At 52.1% G+C, this 19495-nt stretch overlaps 1 protein-coding gene across 1 annotated transcript; it reads right to left on the bottom strand.

Annotated features, from left to right (window-relative positions):
- Positions 1-243: 243 nt before the first annotated feature.
- Positions 244-17743, bottom strand: PWWP2B (PWWP domain containing 2B). The gene is made up of 3 exons (XM_050337460.1): positions 17552-17743; positions 9899-11546; positions 244-772 (listed from the first exon to the last, which is right to left on the bottom strand). The coding sequence occupies exons 1-2, from the start codon at positions 17725-17727 to the stop codon at positions 9917-9919; spliced, it is 1806 nt and encodes a 601-aa protein (XP_050193417.1). The 5' UTR covers positions 17728-17743; the 3' UTR covers positions 244-772; positions 9899-9916.
- Positions 17744-19495: the final 1752 nt, after the last annotated feature.

The raw sequence follows: 19495 nt of genomic DNA, 5'->3' as shown, positions 1-19495 counted from the left end.
AACAGTGCAGATCAGGGATTCCCTGTCTGGCTGGAGCCATTAGCTCAGACCCACCCTATGCACCCAGCACGGGCAGGCCCAGGCTGGGCTGCTGTTCCAGATGACTTTGGAAGTACTGGGGTAGGACACAGAGCCATCCAAGTCACCAGCACTGCTTGTTCACATACCTGAAACCACTGAGTCCCTCCACTCTGCAGCAAATGACACAAAAAGGCTTTAGCACACGCAATGACAGCCACACTGTTGTGTGTTGCACATCTTCCAAGGTTTAATAGACACAAAGTGAGTCCGTTGTACTTAAGACACTACAATGATTTCATTCTATTGCATGTCCTGACCCAATTACATTTCTCAGAGTACAGTATTGAATAAAAGTTTGGTAGCTTTAAAATTAACAAGTGTGTGAAATCCGTAAGTAAAATAAGCAGCAGCAATAATTTGGGGGATTTTATCAAGAATAGCTAATTTTAAGTAATAAATACATTCCGAGTTGTGGTTTTTGCTGTTCTCCTAGTTCATTGTCGTCTGACTGGTCAAATTCTCATTCTAGGGTAAGATATCCTTAAGCCTTTCCTGCCAGCCTCACACCAGAAGAGCCTCCCAACTCTGCATCCCGGTGCCTGTCACCTGTCCCGGATGAAACGCGGAGCACTCTGACCAGGAACCTTGTCCTCCCGCCTCCCGGCAGCCTCCGGGTTCTCCTGGGGAGCACGTCAGGGTGTTACAGACTCGGTGACCCTCTAGGAGAACAGCTGTGCTCGTCTTCTGTTACCTTGAAGGAAAGGAGAGAGGGAGAGGTTACTGCAATGGACTGACACACGCTCTGGCTTCCCTCTAAATATAGCCAGGAATTCTCCTGCTCCCAGCTGGCCCAGCAGGCAGAACCAGCAGTGGCTGCAGCTTGGGAAGAAACTTGTCAGGTTAACAAACACAAAGCAAGAGCGGGAATTTTCCTGAAGACCGACATGATATGAATTGCAGCGATGATCATAAATCTTCAGCGTGGCTTAAGGACTCTTAAGTCCCCTTTCAGGTGGGTTACTGTAGGTTAATCCACCACGAGTCCCTGTGGAGCACGCCATGTGAAGAACATCTGCCTCCAGTTTCCAAACACAATCTACAAAATAGGATTATTCTCCCCTCGAGAGCAGCCCTACAGAAGCTTTCCTAAGTACCTGCAACTGCTTGATACAAAATCACAGAAAGAGAAGAGAATGGCATGGAGAGCTCCACTCCCACTGATGAGCTGCATCACAGCAGCTTGAGCAGCCAGGAGTCTGACCAGCCCCCACACAAGTCTGTGCCACATCCACTCCAGTCCAGCGGGAACTGCAGGAGACACAAGCTTGGATCTCTGTTCCTGACAAACAGCATTAATGCTATGAAGGAACAGATCAAAGACCTTCAAATCCCCCCAGCTGAGGTTTGTGACTTACAGAGCACAATGAACCAAGAACACCAAACACAGGAAGAGGATCACATCCCCAGTGCTGCTGACACAGCAGCAGCAGTGCTTCTGTGGGCAGGGGACCCAAAGGGACACTGATTCACCCAGACTCAGCATCCAGAATGATCCTCAGCAGTGCCCACACAATGGAGAATGCAAAGAGCTGATTCAATACACCAGGAACATCTGTCCCAAAAGCTGTATTGCAGAGAAGGGCTGCAGTCAGGTTTCACACAGTCCTTCAGTACTTGGCAGAATCACCCCTGAGAAACTGGGAGGTCTCACCCCAGGGCTCTACTATCTACAGTCAGATTTATACAGAATATATTGTATTAATCTGTAGAGTATATACCTACAGATTTATACAGAGTATAAATCCATACTTAATCTTGAAGGACAATCTGTTCATTTGCCTTCTGATGAACAGAGACACTTTCAAGAGCGCACAACAAACTCCCTTGCAGGTTTCTCACCTTACACCTACCAAAGCCTTCCATGAGGCCCATTGACCCGGAACAATATCCCTCAAATGGCTTTGAGAGCACCACTTACAGAGTGAGACGACCTGGTCTAAACAGGAAAAAGTGCATTTCCTGGCTGAGCAAATCCTCAGGCAGGTTGGATTCTTAAGAATTTCTCACTTGGGGGAAGGAAACATCACACCAGAAGCAGGATGCCAAGCAGCTCCCAGGGAAGGGTCCTGCCTGTACCAGGGCAGACACTGCCCTTCCATGGGGACATGGATTGGGGCCAAACCATAGCTGCTTAGGGAACTACCTGGGGCAACTATTGGGGACTCTCTCCTGTGGGAGCAAAAAGTTGGTGCTCCCAGCAATATAGCAAGCTGCTTTAGAACAGCTGGATGCTCCACAGCTTGGAATGCCAGAGCCTCAACACCCAACTCAGCACCCTGTGCCTGCAGGGGAGGCGAGTGTCTGTCCCCAGCAGAGCTCCACAGCCAGGCTGGGTGGGGGACAGAGGCCACCCTCCAAAGAGCGAGAGAGCTCAGGCTTCTGTGCAAGCAGAGCAGACCCAGGAGTTTTCAGTGTGTCCAAGACAGTCCCTCATATGCTCTCACTTCACCCTTTGGAAAACTTTAAAGATTTCTGTTTAAAAAAAAAAACAACCTTCCAAGGTGGAGCAGCAGCTGAAGCTCCACATTCCGGGCACCGCTGCCGCCTCGGTCCACAGGTGAGTAATGAACATGACACAGGCTGACTCATGACAGCCTGGGTGCTAAGTTGTGTGTCCAAAGAAGAGCCAAGGCAGCTCTCCTGAAGCCAAGTGCTTGTTCATAATTAAAATAATGAAGTTTTGGATCAAATAAAGCAATTCACAAATCCAGATTTAACAGCAGTAGTAGAGTGCAGAAGACAATTTATAGGTTGTTGCACCCCAACTGTGCCCAAAATGTGTATTTTGAGGAACATTTTCTAATCATAAAGCAATTAACAAGAGGTTGTAATTGACCATCAACAAATCAGTCTTCCTCCAGCCATCTCCCCCTGGGAGTAGGGCAGAGTGGCTGCTGCTGGCAGCAGATTGAGAAAATAGTTTCTTCCCATGCCTTCCTCCTGAGGAAGGAGGGAGAGAGTGGGTGGGGGTTACTGGATGGTAGCTGGGATACCCATCTCTGGCCCACTGAATGGCATTTTGGAACCATCTCCAACTCTCAAGGCACCAGAAGCCAGCTGACTTGAGCAGGCTGGCAACTATGTTCTCCAGCACTGGAGTTCTCAAACTCCCTCATCCGAGCATCCCTACTACAAATCCTGCATCGTGGTCCAGGGTTTTGGCTTTTGGAAAGGGCTGCTTTCTGCATGAAAAAATGGCTCAAGTTATTGGCTTGAATCAAAACAGAGCAAGTCATCACTCACAAGGGAAGTTAAACTAGTAATTTGCTACAATTCATTTCTTCAGCTGCAGAGAGCACACAGGAAATGTGCTTTATAAAGAAACACAGGCTGGTTGATCCTGCACTAGCACAGGCCTAAAACAGATGAAACAGGAACTGGTATGTCAGTGAAGGCACTCGCTCCTTCAGAAATTCATCACCTTAATGAGAAGAGCCTTCATTAAAACCTGCCCAGCTCCTCCCTTCCAGAGACATGCACATCGTGACCAGGGAATGACACGGCTGATGTGGGGCAGCCACGGGGCTGTGGGACCCCTGGGGACCCCCTCCAAGGTGAGGTGAGTCACGTTCCCCTGCATGGGCAGAGGGGCCACGTGTGGACCTTCACCTCACGCTGCATCTGCTGGGATGGGAGCACTTCTGCTGCCCATGGGCACCTCGGGGCAGGCAGGAGACACAGCCACAGCCCTCACACACCAGAGGAACATTGTCACCCGTGTGCGTGGCAGGTCCCACGCTGCCCCTGCTCTGGCAGAGAAAGCACCAGGAGAAGCGAGAGCATTCTGCAGCTGACTGAAGAGCTGGAGATTTGAAGTTGTGAAGAGCACAAGCCCTCCAGAAGTTGAGGTATTAAGCCCCATCTGTGTCCTCACCGCCGGTCAGGGGAAGCCTCTTTGAGCTGTGCGTAATCTCAGGATGTGCAGAGTTCATTATCTGCCTAATGCAGAGCCCACGTGTTCCATACAGGTACACACACAGTGCAAAACAAATGCAGCAAACAGATTTAAATAAACTAAACCAGGACTCAGCTCAGCCTCATCTAGTCTGCAGGGTACAGGTAAGCTGTTCCTGAAGTCTTTTACAGTAAGAAGCCAGAGTTTGTCACTCAGCCCACATGCTCCTGTTCACCTTAATCTCAGTACCACTGATGGGGACTCATGGATAAAACAGAACACATCAGGGCTGAAGAACAGCAGCTTCTAAGTTTAAGACCATTCACAACAATTTTTGGGATCAAAGTCCTACCTTAACATGAAAATGGGAAATATTCAAATGTTCAAGGCCAGGTTGGACAGGGCTTGGAGCACCTGGTCTAGCAGAAGGTGTCCCTGCCCCTGGCAGGGAGGTGGAACGGAATAATCTTTAAGGTCCCTTGTGACCCAAACCATTCTGTGATTCCATGATTTGTGTCACCCCATTGTGTTACCATTAGCAATGCACAGCTACTGTGAGGATCCAGTTGGTTCCTCACCTGCAGAGTACAGGAACCCTTCCCTACGCAGAGCCACTGCCAAGTTTCCCAAAATCATCTGTTCCTTCTTGGCCCAAAGGAGCCTTTCCATATGTGCACCTTGGAGGTGCTCAGTACTGTACAAATTGCAGAGGCAGGATGAGCTCTGAGCCCTGCCTGGGAGACCAGAGGATTCCCTCAGGGGTTCTTCACCCCTGTGGGGACAAGCACTGCCCATCCCGGGCTGCCCCTCAGCTGCAGCTCCCACCCTGCTGCTCTCTGTGCTTGCTGGGAAAACCGGAATTGTAGCCTCAGTTTCAGACACCTCCACTTGAGTTCAAAACCCAAATGAGTAAATAAATGCAATTCAGGAAAACATACAGAAATTTTGGTTTTACATTACCTCAAAAAGTTTTCAAAGAAACCAGTTTCCAGGTTCTTTGTCCAGACATCTCTCCCACCCAGTGCCCCAAAACCCTGGCACAGCCCCCAGTCCTGCCTGGACCTTACAGTGCACTGTGGGCTGGTGACACCACTGAGGGACACGCACCCACCCACCCTGCCCACTGTGGGCACGCTTGGCCAGCACAACCAGCAGAGGCTGAGAGCTCCAGCTGGGGCTCAGAGACCCCCAGCCCCGGGAGCAGCTCCCTGTGCTCCCAAGGGAGTTACTAAGCCCTTGGTGGATACAATCTCCCCCAGCAGCTGAAGTTACAGCTCCCGTAAGCCGATCGCATTCCTGGGCATCGGCATGGCATGGGTGCAGTTAGAAATAGCACAATGTATGGCCTGGTGGCATTTCCAGAAAACACGCCTGGGAGCAGAGAGTGGAGGGAGAGGGGCCACGGGTAGCAGGATGGAGAGCAGCAGCACGGATCTAGGTGTCTCCAAATGCAGGCCGTGGGCACAGTGTGCTTTCGGGAACAGGAAGATCAGCAGGATGTCACCTGACACAGCTCCAGCCACCAGTGCAGGGCACACAAAAATGCAGCACAGTCTATTTTGGACTCGTTCTCCCACCTTGTATTAGCGTGCAGAGACGCTGACTCCAAGATGTTTGCAGGAAGACTGAGAAGCAGTAATTAAGTCGGATGCCTGGTGGACTGAAGCATCAAGAAAGCAGGCCAACAAAAATCTCAAACATTTGTCTTCTGCACTGAAATATTTCACGTGACTAGGCAGGTGTGTTAAAAAAAACACACGGCAATCACCACCACCACTTTATATCAAGAGATACAACCTTTTTGTGTCACGGGTAGAACAGAAGAAAAGAGGTAAAAGAGGAGTGATTTATGCTGCTTCACAAGCGCTGGCAGCAGCCCTGGCTGCATGGACACGCAGAGCCCTGAATGTCTTTGAAGGTGAAGTCACAACATGACGTGCCAGGTTTTATATTGGTGGTTACTATAGATAGGGAGCGTGCACCAGCTCTGATTCTGCTGCACACAGTGGCAGTGTGATGGATGGCTCCATGTACTGACACTGAGGGTCTATTAAGCTCACGGCAGTAAAATTAAAACCTTCAGCATTTGCAAGTTTGATGGTTCCACAGCCACGGCTTGGGGGAAGGGAGGAGAGGGAGAAGAGAAGAAGAACAAAGGAGTTTCCAGACTGAAAAAGCAAAGGAATATACATCTTGTAAACTTGTTTCATGTAGAGATGTGGATGAAAGCAGCTTTTACTAGAGGTTTTACTGCATGGAAGGGCTGTGGGTAGGGAGGGGGATCTGCCATGAGGAGCCACTGAGGAGGATCACAGAGTACGAGACCCAGCCCTGCGGCACAGCAGGACCTGCTGAACTTGCCAAGGGCCTGTTTCTGCAGGGACAACCCTCCTCACGCTGGGGCTTGGAGCAACACACGCTCCTGGAAAAGCCCAGCCCCACCACATCATGTGTTCCTGGAGCAGCGACAAGGGTGGCCTTTGGAAACACGGGTCTCCTTCCCTCCTGTGCCCAAGCCTGTGGCAGAGCTGGAGCTGTGGCTGCAGCCGCTGCTCACCTTCAACAAAACATTTGTGACACCAACCCAAGGGTTCTTGCTCCCCCATCCAGGCCCTTGGACGGGCCTTCCCTCAAAGAAAGGTGAACATCCATCACTCTGGGCCAGTGGCACTGGTCCCCTCGTGCCTTGTGATGGCTCCCTGATGTCACACACCAGGGAAGCTACGGGAAGAGTAGCACGAGGAGATGCTGAGCAGACATGTCTCCCCTGGCACTACTCTAAACCAAGAGTGTCTTACAAGTCTGAGTTCTACAGGCTGCCTGTTGTTTTTCCAGAAACTTGTTTTACTTCATTAAAACCCTGTCATTACCTGACTAGTACTCTCTTTGCAAAAAAAAGCCTAAGGACAAAGCAATAACAAGAAGTGATCCTACCAGCTCCTTCAACCCAGACCAAGTTTTTAAAAAGAATAAATCCAATTGTTCCAGTTTTAAATGCATCCACAAATGACCTGCATTATTTGTACATTTTTTCCCAGTAATTACTCTCTGCAGAACAGATCACATGCCAGAAGACAAAGTTTCTCAACAGAAAGTGTCACCAGTCACAAACATCTGCCATGCCCAGAATTAGCATGAGTGGTGTCAGTGCTGAAGGCACCTCCTGGACTCTTGTTCTGATGGCAATGAGCCCTTGTGTTGCTGCTGGTGAATCCCAGCACGATGGATTTTATAGTGGTCCCATGCAATATTACCAGGTTGCCCAGAGAAGCTGTGTCTGCCCCATCCTTGTAAGTGTTTAAGGCCAGGTTAGATGGGGCTTGGAGCAACCTGGGATAGTGGAAGGTGTCCCTGTCCATGGCAGGGGATTTGAACGAGATGAGATTTAAGGTCTCTTTCAATCCAACCCATTCTATGTCATCCTTCAGGAAAGAACAATTGACGAGCACCTGAAGGAAACGTTTCAGCTCTACCTTAGGGAAAATCAAAGAAAGCAATAAAATTCAATCCTCCTGAATAAAGAGAATTAGGAACAGGCAATTCTCTGAAATGAGAAGTTTTATAAGTGATGTATCAAAACACCAGACATGCTGGTCTAATGGGGAATCTACGTAAACATGACACATGGAACATGGGAAGTTGCTTGGTTCTGCTTTTCTAGTTTTGAGCAACTCAAGTTCTTTATTCAACTGTCATGTTGTCTCCAGCTAGGCAGACTGTGTTGGCAGCTCACCTTATATATATACCCATATACACATGAGGAAGTTTGGCTGCAGAGCACAGAGGGAAGGAAAGGTCTGGTCTAATCCAGGCCATCCCACCATCTTCTTGTCATTCTCAACATGCTCTTCTTCCCCCCAGTTTAAGGACCTGCTCTGTACCTCAGATCCCATCGTGTCTGCAATAACTCTGGCTTCTGGAGCAAGGGCTGCTCCTCCTTCCTGAGGCCCTGCCCTGCAGCCTGTCCCTCTGCATCTCCTGGCCAGGTCCTACTGGTACCAACAGCCAGTGTTTTTCACAGGCTGACATGGCTGGGCAAGCACCCTCCCATTCTGACTTCCAGGTCTGGACTTGGAACTCCTCTTGGACACAACACTTTCCTACTCCCTGTGGACTGACCAGCATGGCCAATGTCTGATCTGAAGCATTAGGTGCTTCTTCACAGAATCACAGAACTGTTAGGGTTGAAAGGGACCTCTGGAGATCATCCAGTCCAACCCCTCACCCTGTCCCTTCTCCTCCAGCCATGCCAGGCCAGCCCACCCAGAGCCTACAAGGTCAAGGATAGCTGTCAGGAACGGTGACATTCACTTCAGTTGTCCTACAATGCTCACACAGGCAGTGAAGACAGCCCAGAGAAGGATGAAGTTTGCTGCTCCTTTAACCAGAGCACTGTCCAGAGGAGCCATGGATTGGCCAGGACTCTTCCACTGGCAAGGACAGTGTATTCCGGGCAGCAGGTTTATTTATACTCCTGATCAAGCCAACAGGAATTTGGGTCCAATCCAAACACTCTTGATATAAGAAAGCCAGAGTTAAGCAGCAGTTGAAGGGGTGGATGAAGCCTAAATGCTGCTGCTGCAGTTATATGCTTTTACCAGCTCCGGTGTCCAGTTGTCCACACACCCCAAGCACACAGAATAAATATGCCGTGCTCTGATTATTTACTCCAGCCAGGTTTGCTGAGATGGAGTCATAACCCAAGCAAAGCAAGTCATTCATCACACTCAAGCAAGGGGTGAAGTCCCATGGCACAGGGTACAAAAAAAAATATCCTGTTTTCCTAAACAGGATTACAGAAGCACTGACCATCCCAGTCCCACCACACTACAAAGGCTTAGATAAAGAGCAGAGTCTACAGGACTGGCTTACACACATAGAGAGTCCTTCTAGCATGGAAGAGCAAAGAGTTCAGGAGACAACATGACAAACTGTGCTGCATAAACCAAAACCTTTGCCAATAAGGCTCTTCCTAAGGATTAGTTCTGTTTTTTCACAAAAAGTTAATCCCTCCCCTTGCCTAACATCAACTGGGATGACAGATGGTATTTCTATTTCCAATCACGCCACATCCTGTATTTTTAGGTAGCAAATTTTCACCCTGGGCAGAGTTTTGATTGTTTGATGAGAAAGGGAGACCCATCCTCCTCTACTACAAACAATCAGCTCCCATGCTTCCATTCCCACCTAATGCCCTCACACAAAGAGGTTGCAGGTGAAGCCCAAACGAATTTAATTTGATCCAGGCCATTCCCCAGCACCACACTGACAATTTAGGCACAAGCCAAACATCAAGTGCTGTGAGAGATATTGAAATACTGCTCCCCAGTTAAGGAAAGTTTTTGTAACAATCATTTGGAAGAGCCATAAAGGGCCATCATAAGAAATCCAAACCAGAGGGGTCAGAGCAGGGGGAGAAAAGGACCCTCAAGGGCCTGAACTGTTCCAGGTGACTGCTGGGCATCAGCACCTACATATGATAAACATCATCTCAATCCAGTAAAAGTTTTAGTTCTTTGAGCCAAAAGGTATTCCAAAGAAACTGAAAGCCTAGGGACTGTAAATCCTCCAGGTAAATGAAGCACCCTCAGTACTCCCCACACTCTCAGTCTCAGCTGTAAACAGTGCTGATACAGAGCTACAGGTTTATCATCTCTTTGAACAGGCAGTGCTGCTTCCTCATGGGATCAGCTGCCCTGCACTTCCCTCTGGGAACAGAGGCTCCAACTCCCATAGTCCCTCCAAAAGTCTGGAATTAAAGCGTCTCACCACCTCTGAAATTACCACCACCAACAGCCAGGTGCTTAAGTTTCACAATTGTCAACCTCAGATTTTATGGAAAAACAAATGCAAACAAAACAGATTTAAAAAGCTGAAGGAAGGTAAGCATTGATGGAAAGCATTAGTCCAGCAAGCACTCACCTGAAACTGGAGGCAAAGTTATGTCTCAAACTGTGTTAAGAGATCTCTTATTTCTGGAGTCAGGTGCTCGACTGCCTTTGCAGCTTCCGTGATCGCTTTCCGGTACATCCCTTTCTTCTTGCGATTAAATCTCAGTTTGAAAAATTCCGAGAAAGGAGACAGTTTTGAAACAGATAAGAACGAAGTCGTCGGAGAACCAAACCACGACACCTTAGCTTCTCGCCACGAGGGTTCCCCGTTTTCCTTCTGGCTGAGGTTTATGTCAAGAACACGTGCTGGCCACCATGGAAACCCATGAATTTTACCCCAGACAATATCCCCCACTGAAACAGTCCTTCCATCTTCTGTGACGCATTTAGACACACTCTGGGTGTGCAGTCTGACTGTCAGTGGCGGCACAATTTTACGCTCATCTTTTGAAGATGAAGAGACGGAGGCATCATCACCAGGCAAAAAGTCACACAGTTCTGGTGATGTCATTTCTGAACTAGAAGACTTGGATTCGTCTAGACTGTCATTGCTACACACCGATAAACTAGAAGAATCTGCTTTTCTTTTGCGATAATTCATGAGGAAAGCCAAGTTATCGTGTCCATCTTTAGCCTGGGGAAACCTTTTAAAGTCATCATCTTCACCTGAACTCCCTGAAGATATCTCAGCCAAACCTCTGTCAGTGGATTCATCATTATAAAATGCTCTGGGATTGGACTCCCTGCTGTTCTGAAGGACGTTGATTTCATCAATCAGCTCTGCCTTATAAATTGAAACACTCTGGCCATCGTTGATGCGATGGGGCTTCAGCCGTATCTTTGGGGGTGGGACATCCACACTGGAATGCACTGGCCGTGTGAGCTTCAGTTTTGGAATGGAAGCAAGCTGGCTGCCTGCTGACTTGTCCATTAAACATTTGGTTTCTCTACACCGTTCAGAGTCCCTGGTCTCCTCTTGGTCCCCCGCTCCGTTCTGCAATACTCGCTCTGGACAGAACGGTTTGACCGAGCCATGGACCCGGGAAGGGATTTTTACCACTTCACCTTTCCCTTGTGGGGTACTGTAGGATATCTTTATAACTGGTGTTCGATGTACCAGCTCCGCAGAAAACTTGTCATCCTCCCTCTTCTCTCTTTTGTTCCTTTTCTCCACGTAGTCGGAGTCGCTGTGCTTTTTCTGCTCCTTGTCCTGAATGCTCAGCTTCCTCCTGGTTTTGGTGTTCTGCCGCGGCGCCGCGTCCTCGGGGTTCAGGGTGTTCTTGCACTTCTCACAGAGCACCTGCCTGGGCCGCAGCCTGATGGTGCTCATGATGAGCCTCCCCGGGTCTCTGTTCCTCGACAGGCGCCTCCTCGTTCTCTTTATAGTCCGTGGTGGCGGCTGCGGGACCCACTGGTTGTAGGTGTGGCGCAGCCAGAGGGGCCGGGGGAAGGGGGCTCCCTCAAAGTACGGCGAGTAGGGGGGCAGGCCTGGCGGGGGGGGCGGCAGCAGCGGGGGCACCTGATCCTCACCGCTCCCCTTGGGAGGCTTTTCGGCAGCGGGCAGCGCCTCCGGCTCACCCTGTGCACCATCCCCACCGTCGGCAGTGCCATTAGCGCAGGCACCAGCGGGAGGGTCCTCGTGCTTCGGGAAGGAGGATGGGAGACAGAACAATCCAGACCTAAAGTGGGGTGACAAGGGCAAGGAGGAAAAGAAACAGTCAGGAGATTTGAAAAGTGGCAACCCAAAAACGCCAACCCTCCCACAAGTTCAATACCAAGAACACAACATTCTCCCTTGGCTTTTAAGACCAGGCAGCCAATTCTGCCACTGAAAAAGGTAACAGCAGTGCAAAATATCAGCAAGGTGTCCTACTCTTCTGCCAGGAAAGCTACAGAGATCAAAACCTCTCTCTCCAAGAACACTTAGCACAAAATTTTGCCCTAAGAAGTTGTAGGTTTTATCCTGCAAAGCAGTTTATTGCATCAGCAGGCTGCTAAGGCTGAGGAGGGCTGTGACAGGATTAGCCCTCAGGCAGCTATGAAACTGCACTTCTTCACACTGTACCTGCATGGCTGATCTTCCAACTTCTTGTTCCAAAACTGAACACCTTGACTTGGGTGCATAACTTGCACTTTTGAGCCACAGGTTCATGAGGACATGGCTCTGCTCCTCTCCCACAGTCTCTCCATATACAATTGTATTTATTCAAATAAGGAATCCACTACTGCTTCAGAACAGCAAGATTAACAATGATCATGTTCTTTTGTTCAAGGCCAAGTCTCACTACAGGCCACTGAAGTCTGGATTCAATATCTTCCCTAGATATTGACAAAAGCAGATCCTCTGAAATGCTGACACTTGCAGCTGCAATTCACATCTCCAGAATTTATGAATTTATGCCCTTGGCCTGACATTAGAAATATTGTGCTAACACAGCACTGGGATAGGTATCTGGCCTTAAACATTAACTCTGACCAGGCAGCATTTCCTGTCTTGACTTTCCAGAGACAATTCTGTAGAGAACACACCATCACTGAAGTGTGGGGGCTTTTTAAATAAGAACAAAATGCTGTATTGGGGAGCCACAAAGGAGACTCAAAGGGATGGAGAACAGGTGAAACCCAAACACCACTCTAAGATGCTACATTCCCATTCCCCTCCTTGCCAGCTACTGCTTTCTTTCCAACCCGCAGGAAGTAAGGGGGAAGTTTCTTGGTGGTGTTACAGAGAGGGGGCACTTTGGCAAGCATTAGCAGAAGAGCGCTGAAGAGGAGCTGAAGGCATCCACTCAGTCCCACACCCCTCACCAAGAGCAGCACAAAGCCACTGCCATGTGTTCACTGATGGAGAGGAGCCCGGAGAGTCCTTCCCCATTACCGAAAGAATGCAAGAACATGCTGTTAAATGACAGTTTAGTTTAACTGGGAAAGGATTAAGCTGTTGAAATCACATAATTTGGAACAAAATATTTTTGTTCTAAGAGGCTTTTTTAAACAAGACAACTGAGAACGTAGGTGTCTTCAAATGACAACCCAGAAAGCCAGTACAGTTTGCACAGCCAGAGAGAGATGTCGGCACTGTTCATAAAACAATCCAAAGTGGGACCATTTCTAAATGCAGTGATGGCTACAACTTATGATTATTTTATGCAGTGAGGTTGCATGAGTTGGTCACACCACACCACTGCTTCTTGTGTGGACACAAGCCCACGCCCCCTGCTCCTGCAGGCCAGCCCGGTCCCTGTCTGTTCCCACAGCCTGGCTCTGAGCAGGCAGGTCACTGAATCCATGTCCCGCCCCAGGATCCAGCCTGGCATGGGGCTCCTCACTTGGCACAAGTGGAGCACCCAAAGGGTAACTCAGGGGGTGGTTCAGCCTGTAAGATTAACCTATCAGCACCCTGTGACCCTGCTGGCTTGGACACAGCCTCCATGCCATGGAGCGCATCCCACAGGCCCCGGGCACTGCCTGCCCCAATTGTCACCCTGTGCCAGGGCACCAGCTCAGCAGGGAGGCCTGTAAGAAACCTGGGGACAAGCTTCTGGGTACGGCCTGTTGGGAATAGGACAAGGGGTGACAGTTTCACACTCACAGAGGGCAGACTTAGATGGGATATCAGGAAGGAATTCTTGGCTGTGAGGGTGGGGAGGCCCTGGCACAGGTTGGCCAGAGAAGCTGTGGCTGCCCCATCCCTGGAAGTATCCAATGCCACGCTGGATGGGGCTTGGAGCAACCTGGGATAGTGGAAGGAATCTCCCGCCATGGCAGGGGGTTGGAACTGGATGACCCTTTAAAGGTTCCTTCTGACCCAAGCCATTCCATGATTCCATGAGTCTATGTAGCCAGTGCTCTGAGAGAAGACATGACCTGCCTTGCCCAAGGGATTACACAAATTGCCATGCTGGACAACAAAGCAGCTTAAGAGTAATTTTCAGTGGCAGGACCTTCCACATGGTCAGGTAGTGGCTCTGTCAGGAAGGCCATGGCCAGATGGGGACAGACAAGCTCTGCAAACCCCACTGAGGCACATGATATCGAAGGACCACTCCTGTACTGGAAGTGTCTCCAAAGGCCAAGACAACAGTTCTGCTAAAGAACTGTGCTTTTTCCACACCTTCCATGCCAGGTCCAGGCAGAGGTAAGACGAGCTCTGATGTCTTGCCTGCCTGCCCATGAGACAGTCTGTCCCAGCCCTACATCTCAGGCACAGGGGGAAGGAAAACAGCTGCAGAGAGGCTGTGCACTGGTACCTCTGATCTTGTCACCACATTGCCAGGTGCCAGCAGCACCCGTTCAGCATGAGTGAACCCCTGCCACTGCCCAGGGCTGCTCTGGCTTTCTCTATCCATCCCACACACTCTGGAGGGGTTTCCCTATCCACCCACACTACACGCTCTAGAGGGGTTTCTTTATCCCTCTAGCCTACACACTACGGATGGGGAAGCACTGACAGACCAAGCTCTTCAGTGCTGCTTTGGCCCTGGGAAGGCCAGCTACAGGTGGTTAAGTCCTACCCCTGGAGAGCTGATCCAGCTGCCGTGCCCGCTGCCCCCGGTGCTGCCCCCCCAGCCTGAAGCCGCCTTCCACGCAGGCAGAGCTCCTTGTAAGAGGATTTAGTGCCGGTGTCTTTCCACCCACTGCAGAGTAAGGAATGTTCTAACTGACACACTTGTCTTTCTAAGAGAAGCTCACTTTTTCCACAAGGAGAAACACCCAATTCACCACCTTTCCCTACATCCCCAGACTTTTGTGTGCAACCCAGGATGTAGTTCACGTACTTCTCGTGTCTGCTCACCGTCACTGTTGGTCCTGCAGACCTCAGCCCACCCAGCCAGGGTGAAGGTGCCAGAGGTGAAGGTTAGGGGCAGGAATGCTGTGCAGGTGTTCAAAGCCAGGCTGGATGGGGCTTGGAGCAACCTGGGAAAGTGGAAGGTGTCCCTGCCCATGGCAGGGGGTGGGATTGGATGGGCTTTAAAGTCCCTCCCAACCCAAATGAGTTTGTGATACCGTGATTAAAGCAGCAGGAAATACTGCGTGATGGGATTTCAGCCTGCTTGTAATCCCCCTTTCTGGGGCAGCTGCAGCCAAATGGACTCAGTTACCTCAGCCCAGCCTCTGCTTGGAGCAGGAGATGCAGTCCTCTGATTTATGCCCGGGCGTAATTAAAAAACAACTAATTGTAAGTTCAGCTGCAAAAAAACTGCCAAGTCTTGTTATCAAAAACAGTGTAACTGCAGTCAAAATGCATTTAAATCTCCACTGAAGCGTGGACACTGTGGAGCTCATTTCGAGCACAGCCAATTTATTAGAAGCAAATAACTGCCAGTCACCGGGCAGGCCCTGGTGCTGCTGCACCACCCAGGCTGTGGCAGGAAGGGACGCCCGCAGGAAGGACACGGCCACTTTTTTCTGCAAATAATTCCCCAGCGGTTGGAAAGTCAGGCATGACTGTTCCCTACACCCCCACCCCCTGCTCCTAAGGGCACAGGAGAGAAGGCAGGGTGCAGGCAGGGTGCAGGCAGTTCCGCTGCCCACACGCCTGACTGCAGGTTGAGACCCCCAAACCCAGGCAGGTGGGTTTGGGGTTCAAACCTGTGCCTGCCTTTTGTGGCTAAAATAATGGAGTCACCTGGCAGGACTTGGACAGACAGGGATCACCTGGGTGCTCAGGGTTGCCTCTTCAGCCCCCCATGGCACTCTCTACACCTTAGGAGAAATAATAATGGAATTACAAAATGGTTTGTGTTGGGAGGGACCTTAAAGCTCATCCAGTTCCAACTCTCCTGCCATGGGCAAGACACCTTCCACTAGACCACACTGCTCCAAACCCCATCCAAGCTGACCTTGAGCACATCCAGGGATGGGGCAGCCACAGCTCAGTAAAACAGATTCATCCTCTATGTAACGCTAAACCCACTTTAAACCGCAAAAGAAAGCTGAACAGCCACCACACAGGCCCTCCTTCTCTTTTAGGGTATTCTCTTTCTGTGCAGGTAAAACAATCTGCTGTGGTGGCTTCTCTCCTGCCAGTCCTGTCCCACTGCCCAGGGGGTACAGGCAGAGCACCAGTGACCCCACACATGGAGAGGCTGACGGGACATGGCTCCATCAGCCAGGCACAGCAGGAAGGGACACATCTCTGCCACATCTCTGTTTGGGGCACTCCAAGTTCAGCAGCAAGCTGATAAATCCCTGCTGCCTTTGGGATACATCCTGACCTTCACCTTCCAACCACTGCCAGAGCACCTCCAGAGCACCTCATGTGCTCTGCTGTAGGATGAGCAAGACCTCTCCTCCTCTCCACGCCCCAAATCTGGGGGGTGCTTTCAGCCTGCTGCCTGTGCTCACCACAAGTCCCTGGGGTTCACCAGGAGCCAGGCACCTGCCACACACACACTCTCACTCCCTCCTTGCTCACTGCCAGAAGCAGAAGCCATGGCTCTCACCCACGTGCTGGCCACCACGTCACAGTCACCACAGGCCAGGCAGCACTGGGGACCCCCGTGGGCAGGATGTGGCCCCAGGGGATGGTAGCAGAATGAGATCCAGACCTGGACCACAGCCCCAGTGCTCAGGTGGCCACTGCTCACCTTCCCACCAGCACAGACCAGGGTTACCAGTGACAGGGCTGGGGCAGCACCAGGCTCCAGAGGTGCCTTCAAGCCTGCGAAAAACACCAGTCTGGTCATTTCTTGGACACACCAGGGGCAGAGAGAGGAAGAAAGCAGCAAAATAATAATGGAGAAAGGTTAGGGTGAAAAAATACAGGTTAAAAAAGAGTCACTGCAGAGGATGTGAATGCAAGACAGAAGCAGCTGGTTTGAGGGGCTGGAGGGACACCAAAGGCTCAGGCTGAGACCAGACTCCAGGCTGGTTTATGGACTCCCGGCAGCCATTGGTGCCTGAATACTTTTGAAAATAGTGCTCCAGTTTTCCAAGATAGCCACGTGAAACTAAACAAACGATAAAAATGAAGCTCAGAAGTCCTGCCCCACACATCTCCCAGGAAGAATCGGGGAGGTGAGGCTGCTGTGCTCCCACGCAGTGCCAACCCGACACATCCCTTCCTGAGCACACAGACACCAAACCTGCTCCTCAGAGCACCGCAGCCCAGCACCAACCTCGACCACAGCCTCGGACAGCCTGGCCTGCTCCGGGGGGAAACCACACCTCAGAGCCAGGGCGGAGTGGGGGACACACACACACGAGGGAGTGGGCTGGGGTAATCCACCGCGGGTCCGCGTCCGCAGCCCCAAAGCCTGGGGGTACCCTGTTTGGAGAGATGCCCCTCTGGGGTCCCCGGGACGTCGGGCTGTGCTCGGGGGGGCTGCTGCTGCTGCGGCCACAGCCCAACGGGAACCAGGGGGCACTGCAGGAACCGGCCTGGCCCCGGGGCTCTGCCGGGGGCTCCGGGCTGGAGGGAGGGCGGGGAGGGCAGTGCCGGCCCCGCTCCGGGACACGCTCCCGGCGCCACGTGCGGGGCCGCGGCCGGTCCGGCCCCACCGGCCCCGGGGCGGGGGCACCCCGGCCCCCGTGCGCCCCGGGCCGGTCCCCCCCGTCCTTCCCCCCCACTCCGGTGCCCCGCGCCGGTCCGGCCCCGCCGGGGCGAACAAAGGGCGCGGGGGCAGCGCGGCCCCGCCGCCCCAGCCCCGCGGCCCCTGTGCCCGCGGCGCCCCCGCCGTACCTCTTGGAGCAGTCCAGCAGCACGCCGGTGAAGCGCCGCTCGCCGCAGCTCAGCGTCACCACCAGCGTGTCGTTCACCATCTGCTCCACCAGCACCGGCACCCACGCGCCCACCCGCGGCGGCGCCCCCGCCGGCTCGCCCTGCGCCCCCCGGGGCTGGGGCTGGGGCTCGGCCATGCTGCCGCCGCTGCCGCCCGGGGCCGCCGGGCCGGGCCGGGCCGGGCCGTGACCTCACGGGCCGCCCGCCGACACCGCCCGTGACGTCACGGCACCGCCCCGCCGCCCGCGTGACGTCACAGCCCCCGCCCCGCGCCGGGGCACGTGCGGGAGCGGGGGCGGGGCCAGGCGGGAAAGGGGCGGGACCGGGTGGGGAAGGGGCGGGGCCGACGCTTCGCGCCACCTGGCGGCTGATCCGCGCACCGGCACCACCAGGGGGCGGGGCCACAGTGGGGGCGGGGCCACGGCAAGGGCGGGGTCACAGCGGGGCGGGGCCATGGGAGGGGCGGGGCCACTTCCCATTCTGGAGCAGGGATTCAAGCGCAGTCATCCCAGCCAGGGCAGTGCCAGCTCTCGGAGCACCGCCACGCACCTCCAGGTTCCTTTGGAATCCAACACTCTGAAAAGTTGCACCCACTTACCTTCGTATCTGTCCTCTGTGGAACCACAGAGTGGCTGGGTTGGAAGGGACCTCTGGGGATCACCCAGTTCCATCCCCCTGCCCAGGCAGGGTCACCTGGACTAGGTGTCCAGGTGGGGTTGGAATGTCTCCGGAGAGGGAGACTCCACACCCTCCCTGGGCGGCTGTTCCAGACTTTGCCGCCTCCATGGAAAGAAGTTCTGCTTCATGCTGAGATGGAACTTCTTGTGTTTTAGACTGTGGTCATTGCTCCTCATCCTGTCCCTGGGCACCACTGAACAGAGTGTGGGACCATCCTGACATCCTTTGGAGATATTTGTGTGGGTTGATGGCATTCCCCCTCAGCCACCTCTTCTCCTCCCTGGCTAACCATGCCTGGCTCCCGTAGTCTCTGCTCATCAGAGGGTTCAGCCAAGATCCCAGCAGTGTCCCCTGTCACACACACTCACTAAATCCAGTGACTCTGGATGCACCTGGGGCAGCTGGGCCATGTTGGAATATACAGAATCAATCCACTCCCAGCTACGAGTATGGACACAGTGGACAGACATACCCTCGCCTTTACAGACATTCAAAGGAGACCTTGTCAAAGTGAACTGCATTGGCCCTGATGGGATGTTCCTTTGCATTTTCCTTCTCCTGCTTTCATCATTCCCACGTGCTGCTTGACATGCTGTTCCAGCTGATTTTCTCTGAGGGATCTGAGTAAACACGACAAAATTATTATTTCAGTTGCTTTGTTTTCTGTGCTTCACTTTCTGTGCTGTCGTGGTTTTGCCCACCAGCTCATCCCTGGGGCTGAGGATGGTTTTGTCCAGGTGATTTCCGGACAAAAAACCAATCAAAAAGTTCAGTGACGCCTTTGCTAATTACATCTTTAAGAAAACGGAAGAGAAGGTGGTGGCGCAGTTGAAATTAGGAGCAGCAGCCATGTAGGAGAGAAGTAGTGGGCCCGAGGAGGGCCAAGGCCCCCTCCTCCCCGGCTTGGGCCGGGGGGGGGCAGGTGAGGTACTGAAGCCTCCCTTCTCTCTTGTGAGAGAGTTAAGAAAAAAAAAGTTTAAAAGACGAACTGCTTAGATGAGAAACTGCTGTAGAAGAATTCCAGCCATGAGATAACAAGACTTTCAAGGTCAAAGCTGCAGTCGCAGGAGAGAGAAGAAAAGTTCGAAGGGGGGGAGAGCTGCTTTTTCTCCCTTCCGCTCTCCCTCCCTTCAGCAGGGTAAAGACTGAAAAATAAAACCCTGCCACCTGTGAAAGTTTGTTGGGGTGAAGAGACCCCCCATGCGGCTCACAGAAGAGCTTGTGGAT

This window comes from Myiozetetes cayanensis, unplaced genomic scaffold (assembly GCF_022539395.1).
Source record: "Myiozetetes cayanensis isolate MyiCay16 unplaced genomic scaffold, myiCay2020 scf10, whole genome shotgun sequence".
In the NCBI taxonomy this organism is placed as follows: Eukaryota; Metazoa; Chordata; class Aves; order Passeriformes; family Tyrannidae; genus Myiozetetes; species Myiozetetes cayanensis.
The sequence above is the reverse complement of the archived record's forward strand: the minus strand, read 5'-3'. Positions and strand labels throughout refer to the sequence as shown.

Excerpts from the sequence above, each read along its gene's own strand:
- PWWP2B (XM_050337460.1), bottom strand. The coding sequence starts at position 17,727 with ATGGCCGAGCCCCAGCCCCAGCCCCGGGGGGCGCAGGGCGAGCCGGCG. Across the intron at positions 11,547-17,551 it reads CTGCTGGACTGCTCCAAGAG|GTCTGGATTGTTCTGTCTCC; the intron begins GTACGGCGGGGG and ends ACCCCACTTTAG.